We start from the raw sequence: 21,529 nt of genomic DNA on the forward strand, positions 1-21,529 counted from the left end.
GATTTCATCTCAGTTAAACAGTGATTTTGTTGTTTATGCAGTAAAACAAACTGACCCTGCCCCCCGCCCCAGGGGAACTTACTTAAAAGCAAGTCCAGGAAACCAGCAACATGTGGTCCACCAGTCCCTGAAAACAGAGCCCAAATACAAGGGCGGGTCAGGTCAAGTGGAGATAACAGAGCCTGAATGCAGGGATGAGTTGGGCCAGGTGGAGACATCCAATCAGTAGGGCCAGCATACTGTCTCCCTAGCTACCAAGGAGTGTGGGCCCTGACTTTTGGGCGCCTTTTGGGCGCCAATTCTGACCAAGGTGATAGGTTAGTTCAAATAGCTACTATGGAGTGAATTGTAATTCAACTGGCCACCCGTGTGTGACCTAGCATGACTGTGCAGCTTTCTCTGTGTGTTGCAATCTCATTGGCCACCTGTGTGTGGCCAGGCTCAACCACATGGCCTTTGCTCTATAAAAGTTAGTCTGTGAGGTTGGAAGTCGCTCGCTCTCTCTCTAAGAGGCAACCCCAAACGGTCGGTTTGATATTTGATGCTTGGCACGAAATAAAGCTTTGCTTGACCTTCGCTTTGTATCAGTCTTGCTCCTTTGACCACGGACCTAACAGCAATCCCATTCATTTATTCTTGTTTTTGTTTTCTGTGCCTTTGGGGGTCATATCTAAAAAAAAAAAAAAAAAAAAAATTAGCTAGCTGAGAGGCTCAAGCTCTGACTGTTTTTCAGTGCTCTGTATGAGGTGAGCTAGAAACTGGCTCATGGAGGGTGGTTGGAATTACCGGGCATCAGGCCTCTTTCCCTTCCATCCCTTCTTTGCGGGGGCTAAAACCTTAGTTCTGCACCTATTCCCAAACTTGCAAACCATACCAGTTGTAGAATGATGCCTTTCCTTTACTTTTGTTCCCAGCTGTCCTAACAAATTGGGCTCTGCCTGTGGTTCTGCACAGATAAGAGGCAAGATAGAACCCAGCCCCACAGAGGGGGCCCCAAGAGGCTGGGAAGCCAGGTGTGTGCTTGATTCTTACTCCCCACTCTCCAAACACCTACTTCTCCATGGAAGAAATCACGGGCCCAGGCAATCTTCTTGGTACTGAGCTACCTTGATGGGATGGAAGGACAGACCTGGGTTAAGTGAAACTGGTCTTCTTACCTGGATCAATGTAGCTATTATCAGTTTGTGTTCCTCTGGGGTGCTTTTAATTCTTAGCTGGATTTTGAATTTGTCTCCAAGGTACTAATATCATTGTTAAATCAGTGTAGTGGTTCTATGTAGGAAGAGATGGTCTGCATCACGTCTTCTAAATCTTTCCAAAATTGTCAAAGAACTGTTACTACACTTATTCTCAGATGAGAAAGCTGAGGCTTAACTCTTTGATCCAATATCACCTATAGCCAGAATTCAAACTGAAGTGTTCAAACATATATTTTAAGTACTAGTCTACTGTGCTTATACAGACACATCAGGGCTTATATCCTACACTATATTGCAAATGGCAAGGAGAAACCTGGCAAGAAGGTTAATCAGAGCAGGGCACCTGGGTGGCTCAGTGGGTTAAAACCTCTGCCTTCTGCTCAGGTCATGATCCCAGGGTCCTGGAATAGAGCCCCAAATTGGGGGGGGGGGGGGGGGGGGGGGGGGGGGTGTCTCAGCTCAGCAGAGAGCCTGCTTCCCCCACCCCCCACCCCGCCTGCTTCTCTGCCTACTGTGATCTCTGTCTGTCAAGTAAATAAATAAATAATCTTTACAAAAAAAAGAAGAAGAAGAAGAAGATTGATCAGAGCTTTTGAGGAACTGTAGCTACAGCCACAAGATGGCAGTGTTTTCAACGGCCTTGCCTATAGAAAGATTGTGTGTAGGAGGGGCGTGTTGTCTCTGATTGGCTGATCACAACCCCTGCGAATCCCTTTGTTTAGTGTTTAAAAAATGTTGAATAGACGAGTCAGCTTTTGGGGGCAGCCCTGTGCAGAAGAAAGATGGAGAAGCATTTGAGAACCCCGTTGGTGGTTTTGTGGCTCCATTTTTGTTGTAAGTTAATGCAGAGTTTTAGCCAGGTTGATGCAGGACGCTTAGGGAACATTCTCCTAGGATTTTCAGCAAAAGTGCATTGCATTGGGATAGGAGAAAGGAAGAAAATGGGGTCATTTTATAGTTTACCTGGGATTCAGTGAAGAGAAGGAAGAGTGGCAGATTAGGAAGCATTCAAATGGATGTTCTATTTCTTAAATCTCACTTTGCTTTCTGGATAGGGGTGAGTGGCAAAAACCAAGTGGAACAGAACCCTCAATCCCTGGTCATCTTGGAGGGGGAGAACTGCACAATTCAATGCAACTATTCAGTGACCCCCTTTAGCAGTTTAAGGTGGTACAAGCAGGGCACTGGGAGAGGTCCTGCTTCTCTGATAGTCATGGCGAATGATGACGGCAGAAAGTCCGATGGAAGGTACACAGCGACTCTGGATACAACCTCCAAGCACAGCTCCCTGCACATCAGAGCCATCCAGCTCAGCGATTCAGCCCTCTACATCTGTGCAATGAGTGCACTGTGTTCCCTGGGCACTTGCAGCCAGTACCCAAATCTGCACCTGCAGGTTGTTAAGGAAGCTTAGGAGGTGAAGTAGAGCATTGTTTTTTTAATGTCATTTATACTTTCAGAAGTGAGCTGGTACTTCTTTATTGCATATTATTTTGAACTTAAACTGGGATGTCTACATAGCATAAAGTTATCTTCATTCAACACATAAATTTAACTGCCATATCTGGCTATTCCCAAAGGTAAGACTGTCATATTGCATTACTGCTGTTGAAGTAAATAATAATTTTGCTTTAAAGGGACAGATAAGCTCTGGTCTGGTGTCTGGCGACTAGTAGAATGTCAACCAAGTGGAAAAGCAACAAGTTGATGGGGCTGAGGACAATATCTGATAAGCTTCCTTCCGCCTGACAGATTTTAGCCCTCACTTAATGGCTATTCAAGTTCTGAGGAAGTATTCTGTGGGGAGAGATCTGCTTTACCAATTTATCCATACTCCATATCAAGCCACCTTTCCAGATGCACCCCCAACTCATTTATTGCCTTCTACAGCTGCTCCTTCGGAGAACGTCTCTGCTCATACTATTATGCCAACATAATACTGGCAGGCACAGTCACTCTGAGACAGCAGGGCAGCTGTCCCAGGCTCTTCAACTAATAGTATTCTAGAAAATAAACATAAGGGACAGAATGTCTTCATACTATAGGTAGTCTTAGATTGCACAAATTAGCTACGATGTTCTTTTTTTGAGACACTTTGAGAAATTTAAATATGGTTTGAGAGTTAGATGAGATAAATATTTGTTTTATTTGAAACGTAGATATTAACTGAGAGAAACAAGGAGAAGAATATATAATAAGATATTTTAAAAGGTAATCTCTGAGTGGTAAGAATAATTTTATTTTTTTATCTTTTCTTGTTCATATATCTAATTTTCTATATTTCACAGGTTCTGCTATGTCAAAATAAAGGTCATTAAAAAACAAAAACTTGGGACTTCCAGTTTCTTGTTCTGTGTGTAAGGAGCTTTATTTTTTATTTTTAAGATTGCTTGATTGGTTGATTAATTTATGAGAGACAAGCAGGAAGGGCAGAGGGAGAGGGAGAAGGAATCTCAAGCAGACTCCACAGTGAACGCAGAGCCCGATGTAGGGCTGGACTTCAGAACCCTGATTTCAACACCTGACTGAAACCAAGAATCAGATATTGAACTGACTGCACCACCCAGACAACCCTGCATGTAAGGAACTTTAAAGTTACCACTTGTCCTAGCAAGTAAAGAGCTGAACAGGCTGAAAAATTGACAACTGTTCTTGGATCTGTAGAGGAGGAGAACACAGGACAAATTGCTGTCCCTTTTGGAGAGACAGACAGTGGAAACAGAGTTGCAGCTTATTGGAGCAAAGACTCATGAGCACAAACCGTATGGGGAACCAGTGCTGGACAGGAAATCCCAAACTGTAATTGATGAATTGCTGGAGGCTTAGTGTGGACAAGTCTGAGAGTTAAAAACTCCAGGGCACACAGTCATAGGGGAACCCCACAATATTGTGAGATTACATCTAGAAGCTCAATCAGGTACCCATAGTATATACTGGAAAAAAAAATCCCCTAATGCTCTGCAGAGAGGGGTGGGGGAAGAACTACTTGGAATGCACTACTTAGAAATGCACTACAGAGCAATCTATTCTTCCTTCACAAGGCTTGCCCTCAGAGGAATAGTTAACAGACACTTAACCTGCCGGGGTCCTATCAGAGCCTAACTAACCTAGGGGAAAGGAAATACCCAACTCTGGCCAGTTTAGCCATCTTGTCCCTCCTAATGAGGGAGAAAGAAATAAAAAAGAAAACTAAAGAAGTTCAAAATCCAGAAGCACAGGCTCAGTCTTCCACTTGCCTTTAGCAGGACCATGAATGCTTCCCACTTCCCATCTCTCACCACCACATTCCCAAAGGTTTATTTCAACAAATCCTTTTGCCCAGTACATCCTGTCTGGCTATTAAGGAAAATGACAGGGCAGACCAAAAAACAAAAAGCACACTTTGGAGAAACATAGCAACAAGACATGGCAGAGATGTTGGAATTATAAGACCAGGAGTTTAAGACAACTACAATTAATATGATAAGCCCTCTAATGGATAAAGCAGACAGCATGCAAAAACAAATGAGCCATTTCAGCAGAGAGATGGAATCGCAAGAAAGAATCAAAAAGAAATGTGAGAGATCAAAAGCACTTAGAATAGAAGCACCTGAAGAAAAAAATCTCCGAACATGATGGTATCTCAACAGAAACCTCTAAAATTGAAAAGCAAAGAAAACAAAGATTGAAAAAAAAAGAAAAGAAAAGAACAGAGTATCCTAAAGACATGTCACAGCTACAAAAGTTGTAACATATGCCTAAAGGAAATATCAAAAGAAGAAACAGAGAGAGGAAAAGATGAAATAATTGAAACAATAATGACTGCTTATTTTCCTAATTTAATGTCAGACACAGATTTGGGGAACTCAGAGAACACCAAGCGGGATAAATACCAAAAAAAACAAAAACAAACAAATAAATAAATAAATGACACTTAGGCATATCACTATCTACATAGATAGTGATTTCTATCATACATAGAAAATCAAAGGTAACACCCACAACAATAAATCCCTAAAAAAGCCAAGGCAAAAAACACCCCTACATATAGAGGAACAAATATAGGCATTACATCTGACTTCTTTCAGAAACTACACAAGCAAGAAGAGAGGGAAGTGAAATGTTCAAAGTCTGAGAGAAGGAAAAAAAAACCACCAACCTAGAATTCTATACCCTGTGAAATCATCTTTCAAAAGTGAATGAGAAATAAAGACTTTCTCAGACTAACAAAAATTGAGGGAATTTTATTCTGCTAGACCTGCTTTGCAATAGACATTTAAAGTTCTTTAGAGAGAAGGAAAAGAATATAGGTCAGAAACTGAGACTGACATAAAGCAAGGGAAAACATCAAAAAAAGACTAAGTGAAGGTAAAATAGAAAGTTTTATTTTCTTTTTAGTCATAATTGATCTAACAGACACACATTGATTTTATTTGTTATACAATTATTTATTGAACACACAATAAGTGACAGATGTTTTTGTAGACTTATAATGTAGAGTACTGAACAAAACTGACAAATGAAGATACCAAAAGACCTTCCCTAATGAGGTGTGAATCTAGATTTGTCTATGGTGTTTACTTTCTTTTAAAGGAATATACTATTAAATTTATTTTCCAATGTACGCATTTTCTTTGCTTGCTTTCTGTAACTGGCATGTTTCATGTGTTGATGATAGACATAGACATTGAAATTTGCACTTACTAAATGATGTGATGACAAAATTACTAAACTTAGAGCACCTATATTTCATCATCTATAATAACATATATCTCATCACATAGTTGTAAGGATTCAATTCAATTAATTAAATTAAATTAATGGCATTAGCAGAAAATGATTTTTCAACTAATGTTTATTCTTCGACATAGATGGGATGAGGCAGTGAAGATAATTTAAGAAAAAATAACAAAAAATATCAAATATAAACTAAGGCTTAGGTTTCCATCATTCTACTATTGATTATGCTATTTTTCTATGGTGATGGCTGGGAGTCTTCCTCTATTACACATATCCCATCCAATTATCTGAACAGACTGTAATGGCTTTCTTGGGTTCGTTTTTTTTTTTTGTTTTGTTTTTATTTCATAGGTGTTATGCACAACAAAATCACAATTTCTTGCTTCTAGTGTATTTTTTTTTTAACTAGTCTCCACGTCCAGTGTGGAATCCAAAATGGGACTTGAACTCACAACCTGGAGTCCAAGACCTGAGCTGAGATCAAGAGTTGGATGCACAGCTGACTGAGCCACCCAGGCACCCTACTGCTAGTGTATTTAATGTAAATTGTAAGACGGATCCACACGAGTTTATGAGCAAGGGTTAGATATAAGATCACTGTACTGAGCTACAGTGTCACTAGGTAGGTTCCTATGTAGGGGCTCATTTAGTAGATTTCTGCACTGAGAAAAGAGAAAAGAACCTCTCTAGGTTTTCCTTGGTGGAGGGATGCTTTTTTTTATTATTCAATTTATAAATTGTACATGATACATGCTGAAGAATTTTATAAAAGACAAAAGGAAAGAAAACAGTCTAGGGGATAAACAATAGGTGTAGCTCTCCAACTAATCTGCACTTGGTCTTGACATGGTGCTCTTCCCTTATGATCTCTTCAGAGGTCAGGAGTAGCTGAGTGAATATGTGCCCAGGCAAATGGATCTAATTCTGGGAATCTCTCTGCTTCCTATGACAACTGAAGGATAAATGAGTCTTGTAGTGTCTGGGAGCTCTCAGACTCCAAACTGAGTCCTCTAAAGTCTGAAGATAGGAAAATGGAGAAGTCCTTGGGAGTTTCATTTGCTACTTTCTTTGGCAGCTGTGCCGTGAGTTTTGGGGCTTTGGAGATATGAACAAAAAGATCAGATCCTAGTCGTCTTTGCCATAAATCTGCAAGCTATGGAAGGGTGGCTAGAAGTACCAGGTACAGCTGGGGGGATTGTGAAAAGACACTCTATTCTTGCAAAAATAATCAGCCATTAATAAATCTTTTTCTGTGGTTCTATTTAACCACAGTTGAGTAGCCCATATACATTTGAGCAGAATCCTTCATTCCTGAGTATCTAGGAGAGAGCACACACCATTCTTAATTATACAACTTCCATTGGTTCAAGCAGGATTCTGGGAAAGGGTGTGCATCTTTAACTTTAATTCAATCAAGCTGAAAAGAACAGGCAGGCAAAAATTTTAAAGAACCTCCTGGAAAGGAGAAATTGTATAGAATTTTGCATATTCCAGCCTGTCATCCTGGAAATTAGACCATCTACTTCTGTTTTTGTGGTCCAGTGCTCTCTGAGCACAACCCAATAGCTGGGCCTCTTGACACAAGTGGGTGGGAGTGAACCTGTTGTCTTTATTTATAGAGGGAATTTTCCGTATAATTTTTTACTCCAAACAGAGGTGAAGGATAATATACCAACTCCCTTATGTGATGAATCTGAATTTATATTGATTTCAATTTCCTTTAGTTGCTACTGAAATTTCATTGCTCACTGCAGATTATACTGATCCTGGACCTGGGTACCCACAGAGTGCCTTCCACTGCTATCACTGGAAGAGGGCAGACTCCTTTGTGGTTCAGGCTGTCATTCCTTGAAGCAATTTTTTGCCAAGTGGCACCCTCACCAGCAGCATTTTACTCATTTGTTTATAATCTTCGTGACATTTTCTATATCCATGTACAGTTTATATCATTATTTAATAATTTAGTACTAAATTGACTTTTATATTAAATAGACTTTAAAAATAACTACATAAAAATAATGTAGTTCGCTTTAACTGACACCATGTGTGAAACCGTGTATTTGATGTGCTTGTATTTTTTTCGATTACAAATTAAAACGTGATCTATATATAACAAATAAAAATATACTACCTAACAAATTTCTAGTATCAATCACACTTTAGGAAATACTGATTCAGCCATACCCTTTATTTAACAGATGGAAGAATTAGGATCTATAGGCATTGCACGACATACTCAAAGCATGACTTACAGCAAAATGGAAGGTAAAGGTAGAACTGAGACATTTTGACCCCTTATCAATTGCTTCTTCCACTAAAGATGCAAAGTAGGATCTAGAATTTGAAGGAATGAGATAATGTGTTTTAAATTTAAATTAAATTTAAAATTTTATTATTTAATTTCCATGTTAACCTTAGATTAGTTAGGAGATATAAACCCCCCTTCCAAAATAGAACAGTCCCATAATTTCATGATATAAAAATAGTAACTATTACTATTTTTCAATTTTTTGTGAGTGCACACATATAGCTATATTTTTCTATGAAAGGTACTTACAATGTACCTGGTATTTATTAGCACACTTCTTTCTCTCAATATTATAATAAGGGAGGTATTTCCCTGCCAGGAAACATATATGTATGTGAGATATTATATATACATATATATATATTTTAAGATTTTATTTATTTCACAGACAGAGATCACAAGTAGGCAGATAGGCAGGTAGAGAGAGGGAAGGAAGCAGGCTCCCCACTGAGCAGAGAGCCTGATGCGGGGCTCGATCCCAGGACCCCAGGATCATGACCTGAGCCGAAGGCAGAGGCTTTAACCCACTGAGCCACCCAGGTGCCCGACATATATATATATATTTTTTTTTAAATAAGTAATCTCTATGCTCAATGTGGTGCTTGAACTTATGATCCTGAGATCAAGAGTCACATGCTCCACCGACTGAGCCAGGCTGGCAGCCCCAGGAAACAAAGGAAACATATATTAAGGACTGGATTTCCATTATATAGATGTATTTTTTAAATTAATCACTTTGCTTCCTCTTTTAAAAATTTAATTTAATTTAATTATAATTCTAGTTTTAGTTAACATGCAGTGTTATATTAGTTTCAGGTATACAGTATAGTGATTCAACAGTTTCATACATCACCCGTGCTCATCACAAGTGCACTCTTTAATTCCCATCACTTATTTCACCCTAAATTAACCACTTTTTGATATTATTTCCAACCATCCAGTACTACAGACAATGCTTTTATGAACATCATTAAAGCTGTAGCTTTAATGGAAATGAAATTGCTTGGATAGGGGAAAAGACATGACACTGAATGTCTGATTTCCCTGAAGAATTTTGTAACTGAGCTATGACTTCAATAGGAGTATATGAGGCTGCTGATTTTCTAACACTTTACTAGATAAGGATATTATTATTTTAAGGTGGTTTCCATTTTACTAAGTGAACATTTTCCATGCTTTAATTTTCTCTTCTTTTAACCTGCAGGTTTATGCATTTTGTCATTAAAAAATAAGATTGGAAAACACCAGGGTACACTACACAGTTAGAATAAATATCCTTTCATAAAACATTAAACAGAATTTGAAAAACACCCTTCTGGTCCAAGCTACCTTCTAACAGGTCTTTTTTTCTCTAAAAGCAGTCTATTTCCTACATCTCTGCTACTCAAAATGTGGACCAGCAGTATTGCAACTTGTGCAAAATCTCGGGCTCCACCTTAGATTGATTGAATTTAAGTCTGCATTTTACCAAGAGCCCCGGGTAATTCTATCACTTAAAAGTTTGAGAAGCAGCAACCTGATTGGTAGCCAGAGGGATTGTTTAAAGCATATGTCAAAAGTTGTCTCTACGTGCCTAAAATGCTTCAGTGGTTTTCTATTAACTCCTACAGTAAAATACAAACTCCAGGTTGTGATATACAAGGTTGGGCATCATTTGAATCTCTCCTGACCCCTCAGTCTCAGCTCTTAGCTCTCCTTCCCTGTCTCTCTGTGCCACAACGACACTGATCTCCTCTCAGTTTTCTGAATTTGCCATATCCTTTCCCACATTTGGTCTCACTCTTTCATCCATGTGAGATGCTCTTCCCCTACATCTCAGCAACCCGACTCATTTTCATCTCTCAGCTCAAATAGCACTACTGTAGAAAAGGCCTTCTGACTTCTGCTGGTCTCTCTGGCTAATGCGACCTCCCACAGACCTCCTCCTAATTCTCCATCCCAACACCCCAGTTACTTCCCTGGTGGTAGTAACCACCGCATGCAGTTATATGGTTGACTTATGTATCGATATGGTCATTGCCCATATCTCTGATTAGAACACAAGTTCTGTGAGGCCAGAGGTATTATTTCTTTTGTTCATGGGTTTGTTCTTAGTGCACAGAATAGTGACTGACCCACAGTTGTCAATTATATGAGGCAAAAGAAAATTCAGGGAGCTTACTGCTCTATCATTCTACTGAATGAATGCATGAAGGAACGGAGAAACGAATGAATGTTTTGGCCCTCCTTTCTGTCCCCCTTTTTCATTCTTCTCATCCCCAACCCAACATTATATATATTCTCTTTGCTTAAGTATGTGATACAATTTAGTTCTCTGTGGCCCTTATCCTCCCAACTCAGATCCTGGCCTTTCTTTGCTCCGTGGGGTCTGCCAAATAATTATATCCACTCGGAGTCTCAGCCTGTCTCCACTCAGCTGAATTCACTGTATCAGGTATAATCTGAATGAGCTGGGCCAACTCAAAGGCTAGTAACCCCATAATGAAACATCTAAAAGGAAAAAGAAAAAAAGACATATCCAAAAGGCTTTGGAAAGTAGAAAAGTGAACTAAAGTCAAATAATCATGAGCACATGTCAAAGTTTTATTTCAAATTATTGCAAGAGGAAAGCTCCTCAGGAAACAAGTTCAAATAATCAGCCTTGTTAGAGACATTTCGTAGGAGACTAGATTTTTTAAAAAGTCTGATTAAAGATCATTAGTATGGTCAGAGGACTGGTTCATTATTATTCTATTTTTGAATGTGCACTGGATATTAGGTTCCTCAGATTATTAATAATCATTTGAGTGTGTTAACACTAATTTCCCAGAAGGAGTTTATTTCATTAAAGTATATCAGAAAATTGCTCTAGCATTTTATCAGAAATTATAAGTCCCATATGAGGCTATACATTACATCCTTCAAAAAGAAGTCCATTCTAGACCAGTTTGGGGAAACTTATCTTTCTCAAAGGCATTCAAATCTTTACTAAAGTATTTATAAATGTGAGAGAGAAGGGGTTTGGCAGGACTTGGACCTTAACCTTCTTACAAGCTAATAATCTTATTGTTTCTTTGATGTTGTTTTTGAAGATGCAAGACTCCTAGGTCAGAGACAAAGCATTTTATTTTTGCAAAGCAAGAACATTGGCGTATTTGCTTCAGTTGCCTTTGCTCTTAATTTTCACAGGGTGGTATAATGGGTACACAGGGAAGTTATGCATGCAGTGGGATTATGTCATAGCCAAGGAACACTGAGCTTGGAGGATTTACTGCTTTTTTAGCAAGCAGCAAGCTAGCTTGTTCTTTGCCTCCAAGAAGACATTACCATATTGCTCAAGGATGCTTGCTGCAAGCACAGTCCTAAAAATTGGTTCAGGTTGAGTGGTCATGACCTTATATTACTGGCACACCCAGCAAGATACGTAGAAGTATGAAAGATTCATGGTGGATTGTCTTTCAACAATAACCACTCCATGGTCTTACACTGCATTTCTAGAAATGTTTCTCATGAATATGCCAGTCCATCGGCCATGCTGATTAGTCTGACTGAAAGAGACCAAGACTAAATCCATTCAATTTGTCTTCAACAGCAGTTGATTCAAGCTACTGTTGGCAGAACTCTAAGTAGCATGATGACACCAATTTGCAGCATTAACTTTAACCATGCCTCCTAGGATCCCAAATTCAGTCATCTGTGACTAAGTCCCAGGATACAGACAGCTAGGATATAAGCTAATATTCATTATGATCCATGCGAGGGAGTTCAAACTGACACACCAATCTTTGGTTTAATTGTCAAAAAAAAAAAAAAAAAAAGACCAAGAAACAACCACGTTCCTGATAAAACAGTGTTCTCTGGCCCTTTTCTCCCCAGACATCAACATATAACCCAAGAAATCACAAGTTAACGCAGTGAGGGATTTATTGTTAAACTTGATGAGAGTCAGCATTCCATCACTTTGGTTAAGCTATATGAGCATTGTTACTGAGTATTTGCAAACTCTGTAACACTTCACAAGGCATAGCTCAAGACTGCTTGGATGTCAGAAGCATATATGTTGGCACCAGTCAGATTGGAAAAAGGCTGTGCTGATTTATATTTGTGTGCACATGTGGGGATAGGACTCGATGTTGAGAAGCTTCCACTGATGGTGTCAGACACAGCAGAATAGTTCAGGACAGGCCATAGTCATTTCAGTTTTTCTGTTTTCGTAGAATGTGCAAGAGGATGCCCAGCCAGAGGAGGTCAAATTGCCAACTGCAGCTGTTGCTTGGCCCCAGCAGACCACATGGTTGTCTTGCCAGGTGGCAGTCCTGGATCTAGCACACAGAGATAGCATTCATCCCTCACCCTTCCTGGCCTTTCAGGGTCTATGAGTTTTCCTTTCTCAGGTGCCAGGGCTGTTGCTCTTTTTCTACTACCACAAAACTGGAGATTGTTATATGCACGGAAACACACTCATCTTAACCCATTGTGTGCTCGTTAACATCACTGTATTGTTTATGTACTTGACTTTTAAATCATACAGGAAAAAAGAGGAGATACAAACAATGTATGGCACTGCCATGTCATCAGTACCCAGAACGTGGACCTGAAGCACATTTGAAATATGTGAATTTAAACGGACACAAAATTATACAGCATTTTCAATCTGAGATAAATCCCCTTTGAATGGAGGCTGCTCTGCAGTCCTTTGAGGTTCACAAGACATATCTAAAAAATGTACTAGTGTCGAAAATGAAGACTAGTTAAATCAAATGAGAGAGGGGACTGTGGATTTCCTTTTTGACTGATTTCTCAGCACCGTCCTTCCATCATCCGAAGGAGTTCCATATATTCTTTAGACAGCATTAGGCACGGAAGCTTCTGCAGGCAGGACAGCACTGATGCTATGTGGAGTCTGTCATTTTGCCAGCACGGATATGGCTTTGCAGCCACCACAGTATTAAGTCTATTGGAAATTTATATTCATTTTTGTGACAAATCTTAAAAAAGGGTGGGGTGCTTCATATAAAGACTCTGCTTCAGGTCCATGTTCTATTTTTAAGGCTTTGTATTTGGTGTTCATAAATTTCCCAAGACCATGTATGGTTGCTATCTTCTGTGGCTGTCCCATCTCCTTTGGTTTTTACCTTTACTGAGAAGTGACTATGTGGTTTCTGTCAAATGGAGTGTACTGTTAGAGAAGGGATTCCAATATTAGCCTCTTTTCCCTCATTCTATTTCTGCCACAGTTTGGGAAGAGCCTGCCCAGTCCCTTTTGTCTGGATACTGATTGCATGATTACATGGCTCCTGAACGGAAGAGGACTGTGCCACTGCTCATCCGTAGCCACCAGCTTCTGTGAGGACACGTGACAGGCTGTGGAATAGGAAGGACAGCTGTTGTCTGTGCTTGTTTCTCTGTAGCCCCAGAGAAGCTTCCGGCATACATTGCCCTCTGATAAATCTGGTTTGCTGGCTAGGGTAGGATGGATCTGCATAGAGTGCAAGACCAGATCTGTAACTTTTGGAAATGAATCCCTAAATACTGAAGCCTTATGCAAGGAAAGGAAATAAGAAGAATTAGAAAAATGAACATGTACACTAGGTCTTATTTATAGTTTAGATATTGAAGTCAGATCCATCTCTATAGGAATAATAATAATAATAACAATGGCAGCTATAGTAAGCACTATTTTGACACACATGTGTCATTGGTGCAAAATGGTATGAAGAATCCCAAGTTCCTCTAGCCCTTGGCCTTTCTAAAAAAAATATCGCCCAAGTTTTGAGCTGGAAACATGTTTATTTGGTCAGATTTGGGACCACTGTCTTGAAAGGATTCTTTTGATTTAGAATAAATTTCTTTAAAAATTGGAGATGAGGGAATAAGATAGGAAGTGTCTGGCCTGATGTGGAGAAGAGTACACAATATAAAATCCTCCCTGAATCGCACGAAGCTCATGGGGCTTCTAAAACAGAATACTCTATGACAGCTTTTTCAGTGCAGGAAAGTGGCTGTTTTCTATAATTGCTTTTGCTCAGACAAGTGTTACCATTTTATGTAAAACACATACATATCTCCCTCTCCCCACACACACTGACTGGGACCATGTGCTTCTTAAAATTTTAATTTTACTAAAGTGGCAGATCAGTTCATATAATAAGGATCTACATTTTGAACATTTCTTTGATCACTACCATGAGTCCACAAGATGGCAGTGTTTTCTCAGGGAGTGAAGAAACCTCAGTGTGTGTGTTTGTGAGTGAGAGAGAGAGAGAGAGGGAGTCGAGAGGAGGGGCTTGGTGGTGTAGCAGGGATGGTGAAAAAGTCTCTTTTTTCCTAATTGGTAGGAAAGCAGAAGAATTTGAAATGTCTGAGCTAGACTCATTTTTTTAGGGCTTAAAATCTGAATCCTCAGTGAACCTGGGGAAGAAAGAACGATGAAGTCCTCAAGAGTTTTACTAGTGATCCTGTGGCTTCAGTTAACCTGTGAGTTTGGGGCATCTCTCTGGGAATATAAAGTCCAATATTTTGGAGTTTTCATCTATTCTGGGCCTGTGGGTAGAAACATGAATGATTTCCCCCATTAGGAGGGGTGGGGTAGGAGGCCTGTGAAAATTCATTTTAAATTCTGGAGAGTAAGCAACCACTACCCAACAAATATCCTTTGACTGACCCCTGTCTTTTTTCATAGGGATGAGGAGTCAACAGAAGGGAGTGGAGCAGAGTCCCGGATCTCTGAGCCTTCGGGAGGGAGATGCTGCCTCTCTCAACTGCAATTACAGCGATAGTGCTTCCCAGTACTTCATGTGGTACAGACAGTATTCCGGGAAGGGCCCTGAGTTGCTAATGTCCATGTACTCCAAAGGTAACAAGACGGAAGGAAGATTTTCGGGACACGTTGATAGAGCAAAACAATATGTCTCCCTGCTCATCAGAGACTCCCAGCCCAGCGACTCAGCCACCTACCTCTGTGCAGTGAGCACACAGTACTTCCCTGGCACCTGCTGTCTGTACCCAAACCCTCTAGGATCCCAGCACTGTCTTGATATAGAGCCTAAGCTGCAGGGTAGAGAAATTCTCTTTGCTCTCTAGATGCACACAGGAATTAAAAGCATTAGCCATGGCCATAAAATGCCTTATACCCACAGGTAGAGCATGGGAGCACAGAATGACTTCAGATTTCCTGAGAAGGATCGCCAAGTAAGTATCTAAAAAAGTTCCAGACACTGAGGAGTTTTGTTATGGTGATTAAAGACCCGCATGGATCAATTATGAAAATACCATATGGTATTGAAGATGATGTCTTAGAAAATGTTGTTGAGGGAAGGAAGTTGATAACACCAAAGATTATGCCAAAAGACCCCTCCTCTGGGGGGCGCTTGGGTGGCTCAGTGGGTTAAGCCTCTGCCTTCGGCTCAGGTCAGGATCTCAGCATCCTGAGATGGAGCCCAACATCAGACTCTCTGCTCAGCGGGGAGTCTGCTTACCCCCTCTCTCTGCCTGGCTCTCTGCCTACTTGTGATCTCTCTCTGTCAAATAAATAAATAAAATCTTTAAAAAAAAAAAAAAAAACCTCCTGTGGAATTGCCCTACAACTTATGCCCAAGTCCAGGAAAAATGTTTCTGGCTTGATAGAAATGAGGCCTTGTGGTAAATGTTACAATTACAGGGGGAGAATGTAAAAGTCACATTTACTGTAAAGCTGAAGATGTGGCCCATTAGACAGGACACTGTTTATGTAGTCTAAAGTGTGGGAAAATCTGGAAATGGGGAGTTAAGATTTCTGTTCATTTTTGTTCCCATAGTCACTGATAAAAAGATGCAACCTGGAATTTGCTCTCATTTCCAGTATGCTGGCTGCACTCCGTCCAGCTTTACTGAGTTCATATAGATTCACTATTTTTTCTCTTTCCTTAATTCCTTCTAGAATCACTTATTTATATGTCGTATTTTCCTTACAATTATAATTCTGCTCACTTTTCTGTTTTTTTTAGTGTGAGGTATCCATCGTTTGGCAAAATTTATCAGTCTGACAATTAGAACAGGACTCTCCCTTTCTCCGCTTAAACATGGGGTGCCCAGGTTACTCTCTCATAGCATAAACACACATCAAACATGTTCACCTGAAACCAAGGAATCTTCTTCAAACTTTCTACCTGACAAAGAAAAGTACTGCCTTTGTAAGTTTGCACTGATTAGATAATGTCACATGTTCCAGGCTAATTTTAAGTATCATCCAGCAGCGCAAGGCCATATGAAGCTCAGCTCCACTGAGGCAATTGATTTTAGTCCTTCTGCCTGATGAATGGCTTTAAAAGGTAATATAAAGCCTCTCAACCATACTCCAAAGTAAAATATTCTCTTCTGTGACTAATTTCTCAGTGAAGTAAATTACTCTTCTATTTTTACAAAGCTCCCATTTCTCCTTTATTTTGGGACTAATACCATGTACTACAGAAGGTGACGTCATCACAGATTCAGGGAGGAAGGAACACTTTCTGTTGAAGTTCTGATGATCACCTCTCTGAAATGAGAACAGAAGACAGCTAGCTCTCTCAGATCCTTGGTCCTGCCTGTGGAGGCAGAGGGTGATGCTGCACAGAAGAGACGTTTTTCTGGTTCCAGGTCCTCACCAGACACTCAGCCCCTCCTTCCTGCAGCTGGCTGACGTTGTGCAGAGAAGAAACCGTGACAAAAAGAGGCCAGAAGAGAAAGACTCCTTCTTACAGTCTTTGAAACTTGTCAAAGCCACGGACTTGTCCAGCCCCACCTCCCCACTCTTTCTGTAGCTCTGACGGCTCAGTGATCTCGGCTACTGTCCCACCTGTGCAGGAAGCCCACAGTGTCTCCACTGCTCAGCCATGCTCCTGCTGCTCATCTCAGTGCTTGACGTGATTTTTGCCCCAAGTGAGTAACATCCCCTTTCCTTTCCTCCCTACACAAAAGTGACCATGTTCTAACTGGATGCAGAATAAAGACACCTTCTCTTACCAGGTAAGTCTGTCTTGGACTCACTGACTTGGCATTGACGTTTCAGGAGGAACCGGAGCTCAGTCGGTGACCCAGCCTGATGCCCATGTCACTGTCTCTGAAGAAGCTGCTATGGAGCTGAGGTGCAACTATTCCTATAGTGGAACTCCTTATCTCTACTGGTACGTGCAGTACCCCAACCAAGGCCTCCAGCTTCTCCTCCGGTACTTTTCAGGGAACACCCTGGTTAAAGACATCAAAGGTTTCGAGACTGAATTTAGGAAGACTGAATCCTCCTTCCACCTGAGGAAACACTCAGCGCATGGGAGCGATACTGCCGAGTACTTCTGTGCTGTGAGTGACACAGTGTCTGGGACTGCAGGGGGAGCTGAACACAAACCTCCTGAGACACTGGGACTTTTTGTGACTCAGGACCTCAAGAGAGAGTTTCCCCAGATCTCTTCCTCAGTGAAGAAATATAGGGCAGGACAGGCTGGGCTCTGGGAAATGCTTTACTCTTGAGTAGTTGCTTCAGCAGTAATGCTGTGCTGCATTAAGATAGACTTTGTTCCAGATGGAGGTCTTCTGATGAATTTCTCCAGGAGAGACACACCTCCACCAATTCCCCACGCCACTCCCACTCTGAGTATGTCCTGAAGTGTCAGAGCTCTGAAGTGGAAAAGGCAAGAGCATTTGTGTTTTAAAAAAATCACTTCTAGCATTCATTAAAGTAATTAGCACTGCCTCAGGTGTTGATCTCCAGGTGGAAAACGGAAGTACTTGGTTATGATGTTAGCGGACAAGCTGGGCCATGTACGTTCTCAACAAAGGCAGCGTGTACAGCATAGATTTTTAATCAGTGCAATTCAGTCTCCACCTAGATTTGAAGCTTAACTGCTAGCACCTAAATATCCAACTGTGTGACACTGACATACTTTAAAAGTAAAATAGACATCACAATACCTAGATTTCCAATCTTGTGTAACAGAAAGCCAGTGAACCTAATTTACATGATTCTTAAAGCAATATTGAGATTCTAAAAGCCACCCAGTCATAATTGTTTTTTGAAAGTTATCCCAGTGATTTTCGAATTAAAAATTTGAGGCTCCTAACCCATAAAAGGGTATCAAATGTAATATCTGCTGAAAAACTCTTAGGTATTTTGTAAGAAGCCACACTAATTCATGATATAATATAAAATTGCATACTCAACAAAGATTCCTAGTCTTTCAAACCACATAAACGAAGTTCATAGGAAAATAGATCTCCACGACCAAAGCTCACGATGACAAAGATTACATTAATTCTAATAGGGGTATCCAAAACCAGGGAATATTTTTATTTCCTCTGAAACAGCTGTATCAAAGAGTTCATATGTTTAAGATGTTTTATATACACGATTATGACTCTAAATTATATGTGATTTATGTGATTTAAAAAATTGCCCCAAAATGTTATAAAAGTTTGTACACACAGGAATTAAGCCTCACAGAGCAGAAATTCATTTTGAAATTAGTAATAAGTAAGCAATTATACTTCATGTCCTCCAACTTCTTTCTACATCTCTGTTCACCTCCTCTTTTTTTCAAAGATTTTATTTTTAAGTAAGCTCCACATCCACCGTGGGGCTTAAAGTTACAACCCAGAGATCAAGAATCACATGCTCCTCCAACCAAACCAGCCAGGCACCCTATCACCCCTCTTTTATTTTCTTCTGGGAAACATCTCTAGTCTCCTCCCAAAATAATATCTCTACTTAATCTACTGATAACATTTCTTTCTATCTTTTCTGGGAAAAGGACAAAATGATCATGTTCTTACTAAATCTTTATCTAACTGCCCTCTGTTATAAGAAATGTCTCCCTATTTCTGGGTTCATTTTGTACTTTTCTGGGATGCTATTTGGGATATTTTGGGATACAAACACTCACATGTTTGTCTTTCCTGCTATACCTCAGTGTCTTAAGAATAGTGACAATGTTTCATTCAGTTTTTGATTTCTTAAGACCTAGCACAAGATCTGGTTTAAGAAGACCTTCAATAAATTGCTGTGGGCTTATTTTTAAATAGATTGGAGAAATTACATGCAACCCTGAAGGTTCAATTTGACAAGAATTTTAAGATAATAGCCTTCATTAAATGGCATTTTGACGAAGAAACCAGTTCACTTAAAAAAAAAAAAAAAAAAATCCCCAGCCTGGTTTTCGACCAGTAGGGGCACTCTAGGCATTACTCTAAAAGAGCGACTTTTTCCCTCTGGTTCTGAGATAGTTGGATGTTAGTGAAAATTTGAATGAGAGCTAGCAGCAGTTGGGAGAGCATCTGGACTAGTCATACCTTTTCAGGACAAAGAGATTGCCATATATTCATCTGTGAGAACGGTCTGCTGCTGTGATGGGTGTGACAGAGAGGACTCCAAGCAGAACTGAGCATCATCTAGAGTAAAGGGAAAGCTGGAAACTCCGGAAGAAAACATTTTACACTACTTATTTCCATTTTGATGTTTATGACTAAAAATTATAAAGTATGAGCCTTTATCCTCACTTCAAAATTATTCCAAAGATTTCTACCTTCTGTTGTACCTCTTCTGAAATTAGAAAAACAGGGAAAAAAAGGAGATGAGAAGATGAAATGGGAGAAAAATAATGAGCATATGTAGAGAGAGAGGAGAAAAGAGAGTGAGGAGAAGAGAGATTGGGAGAAAGAAATAGGACATTTCAAAATGTGGCCTATATGTCATAGTCACAGAACAGAATTGGTCAGGTGTACCTGCAGGGTATATGGGGAAAGTGTTGGAAAAGAGATGAAGGGAGATAAAAATGAGATCAGGGTGACCATCATATACACGTTCAATTTCCTTCTGTCAACCAAAGTCTTATTCAAGACATTTTATTTGTTCATGATGACCACAAGTCTGAGATTTACAGAATTCTCCTAATTACATTTAATTATATTCACTTCCTTAAGGGATTGAGTAAATTAACAATGCATTCAACGATGTATTCCTTCTTTGACACAGATTTCTTTTTTCTTTTTTTTAAGATTTTATTCATTTATTTGACAGGGAGACAGAGATCACAAGCAGGCAGAGAGGCAGGCAGAGAGAGAGGGGGAAGAAGGCTCCCTGCCGAGCAGAGAGCCCAATGTGGGGCTCGATCCCAGGACCCTGAGATCATGACCTGAGCTGAAGGCAGAGGCTTTAACCCACTGAGCCACCCAGGCACCCCATGACACAGATTTCTTATAAGTGAATTCTCAATCACTTTTCAGATTATGTGTCCTGATTTTCAGCTAAGGAAATTGGGTCACTGACCCTGATCATTTTCTCAGGCTGTACTTGACCCAGAGGAGGACTTCATTTCTCTCTGAAGCTTCTTTTCCCTTTCTTTACTCCCCTCTTTCATGTCTGATTACTGGGGACAGTCTATGTGGAGGTGATCATATGAGAATGATGAGCCTAGATGTTTCTGTGCCCATGGTCAGACATGTAGCAATCAGCAGGGCAATGTCAGTACCCTGCTGAAAAACTAGAAGGAAACCTTTTTGCTCTCTGATCTCCTTGTACTCCTCTTTATTAAGGACAGACTCGGCCTACTTGTTACTTCCTTTTCAGCTATTTGGGGGCTAGAGGATAGGCTTTCTCAAGAGAAAAGCTTCCTTCTTAGAGGCCCAGTGATCTTGGCAGGCCAAGCTCTCTCAGTGTTCCATAGTTTTCTGCTCTTCATCCTCAAGTTCCCTGATATCTGACCCCAGATTTATATGTGAATCCACATAGGATTCTTCACTTGAGCTCTCTTGGCATACCTGGCTGGTCACCACTCTTTGGCAAAGCACAGGGAGTCAGGGACATTTTCAGTCTATCATCTATCTAGAATTGCCTTCTTTCTAAGCTAAATGGGTGTTTATTTTTATTAACACATAATGTATTATTTGCCAAGGGGTACAGGTCTGTGAATCATCAGGCTTACACACTTCACAGCACTCACCATAGCACATACCTTCCCCAATGTCCATAACCCAGCCACCCCATCCCTACCCCCTTCCCCCAAGCAACCCTCAGTTTGTTTCCTGAGATTAAGAGTCTCTTATGGTTTGCCTCTCTCCTGATCCCATCTTGTTTCATTTTTTCCTTCCCTACACCCCAAATCCCCTACCCTGCCTCTCAAATTCTTCCTATCAAGGAGATCATATGATAATTGTTATGAACTGTTTTTAAAAAAAAACTTGTAGAACTTAAATTCTAAAGGGCCACTTCCTGATGTAGGGAAGGTCAGAATCAATGATGATGGATGGAAAATCTCTTGATCTGATAATGTTTAAACATTTCATTAGCATACCTGTACAGAAGTTTAAATTTCTATGA

The 21,529-nt window shown here is 40.2% G+C and overlaps 2 gene segments (V, D, J or C); both read left to right on the forward strand.

The window, feature by feature from the left end:
* Nucleotides 1–14,550: 14,550 nt before the first annotated feature.
* LOC111139578 lies at nucleotides 14,551–16,985 on the forward strand. The segment is given in 3 exon segments: nucleotides 14,551–14,682; nucleotides 14,888–15,262; nucleotides 16,822–16,985. Coding segments are annotated over 3 exon segments (588 nt in total).
* Nucleotides 16,986–17,051: 66 nt separating this feature from the next.
* On the forward strand, nucleotides 17,052–17,688 carry LOC111139586. The segment is given in 2 exon segments: nucleotides 17,052–17,103; nucleotides 17,234–17,688. Coding segments are annotated over 2 exon segments (501 nt in total).
* Nucleotides 17,689–21,529: the final 3,841 nt, after the last annotated feature.

The sequence above is a fragment of the Enhydra lutris genome, unplaced genomic scaffold, assembly GCF_002288905.1.
Source record: "Enhydra lutris kenyoni isolate GAN:26980312 unplaced genomic scaffold, ASM228890v2 scaffoldscaffold4, whole genome shotgun sequence".
In the NCBI taxonomy this organism is placed as follows: Eukaryota; Metazoa; Chordata; class Mammalia; order Carnivora; family Mustelidae; genus Enhydra; species Enhydra lutris.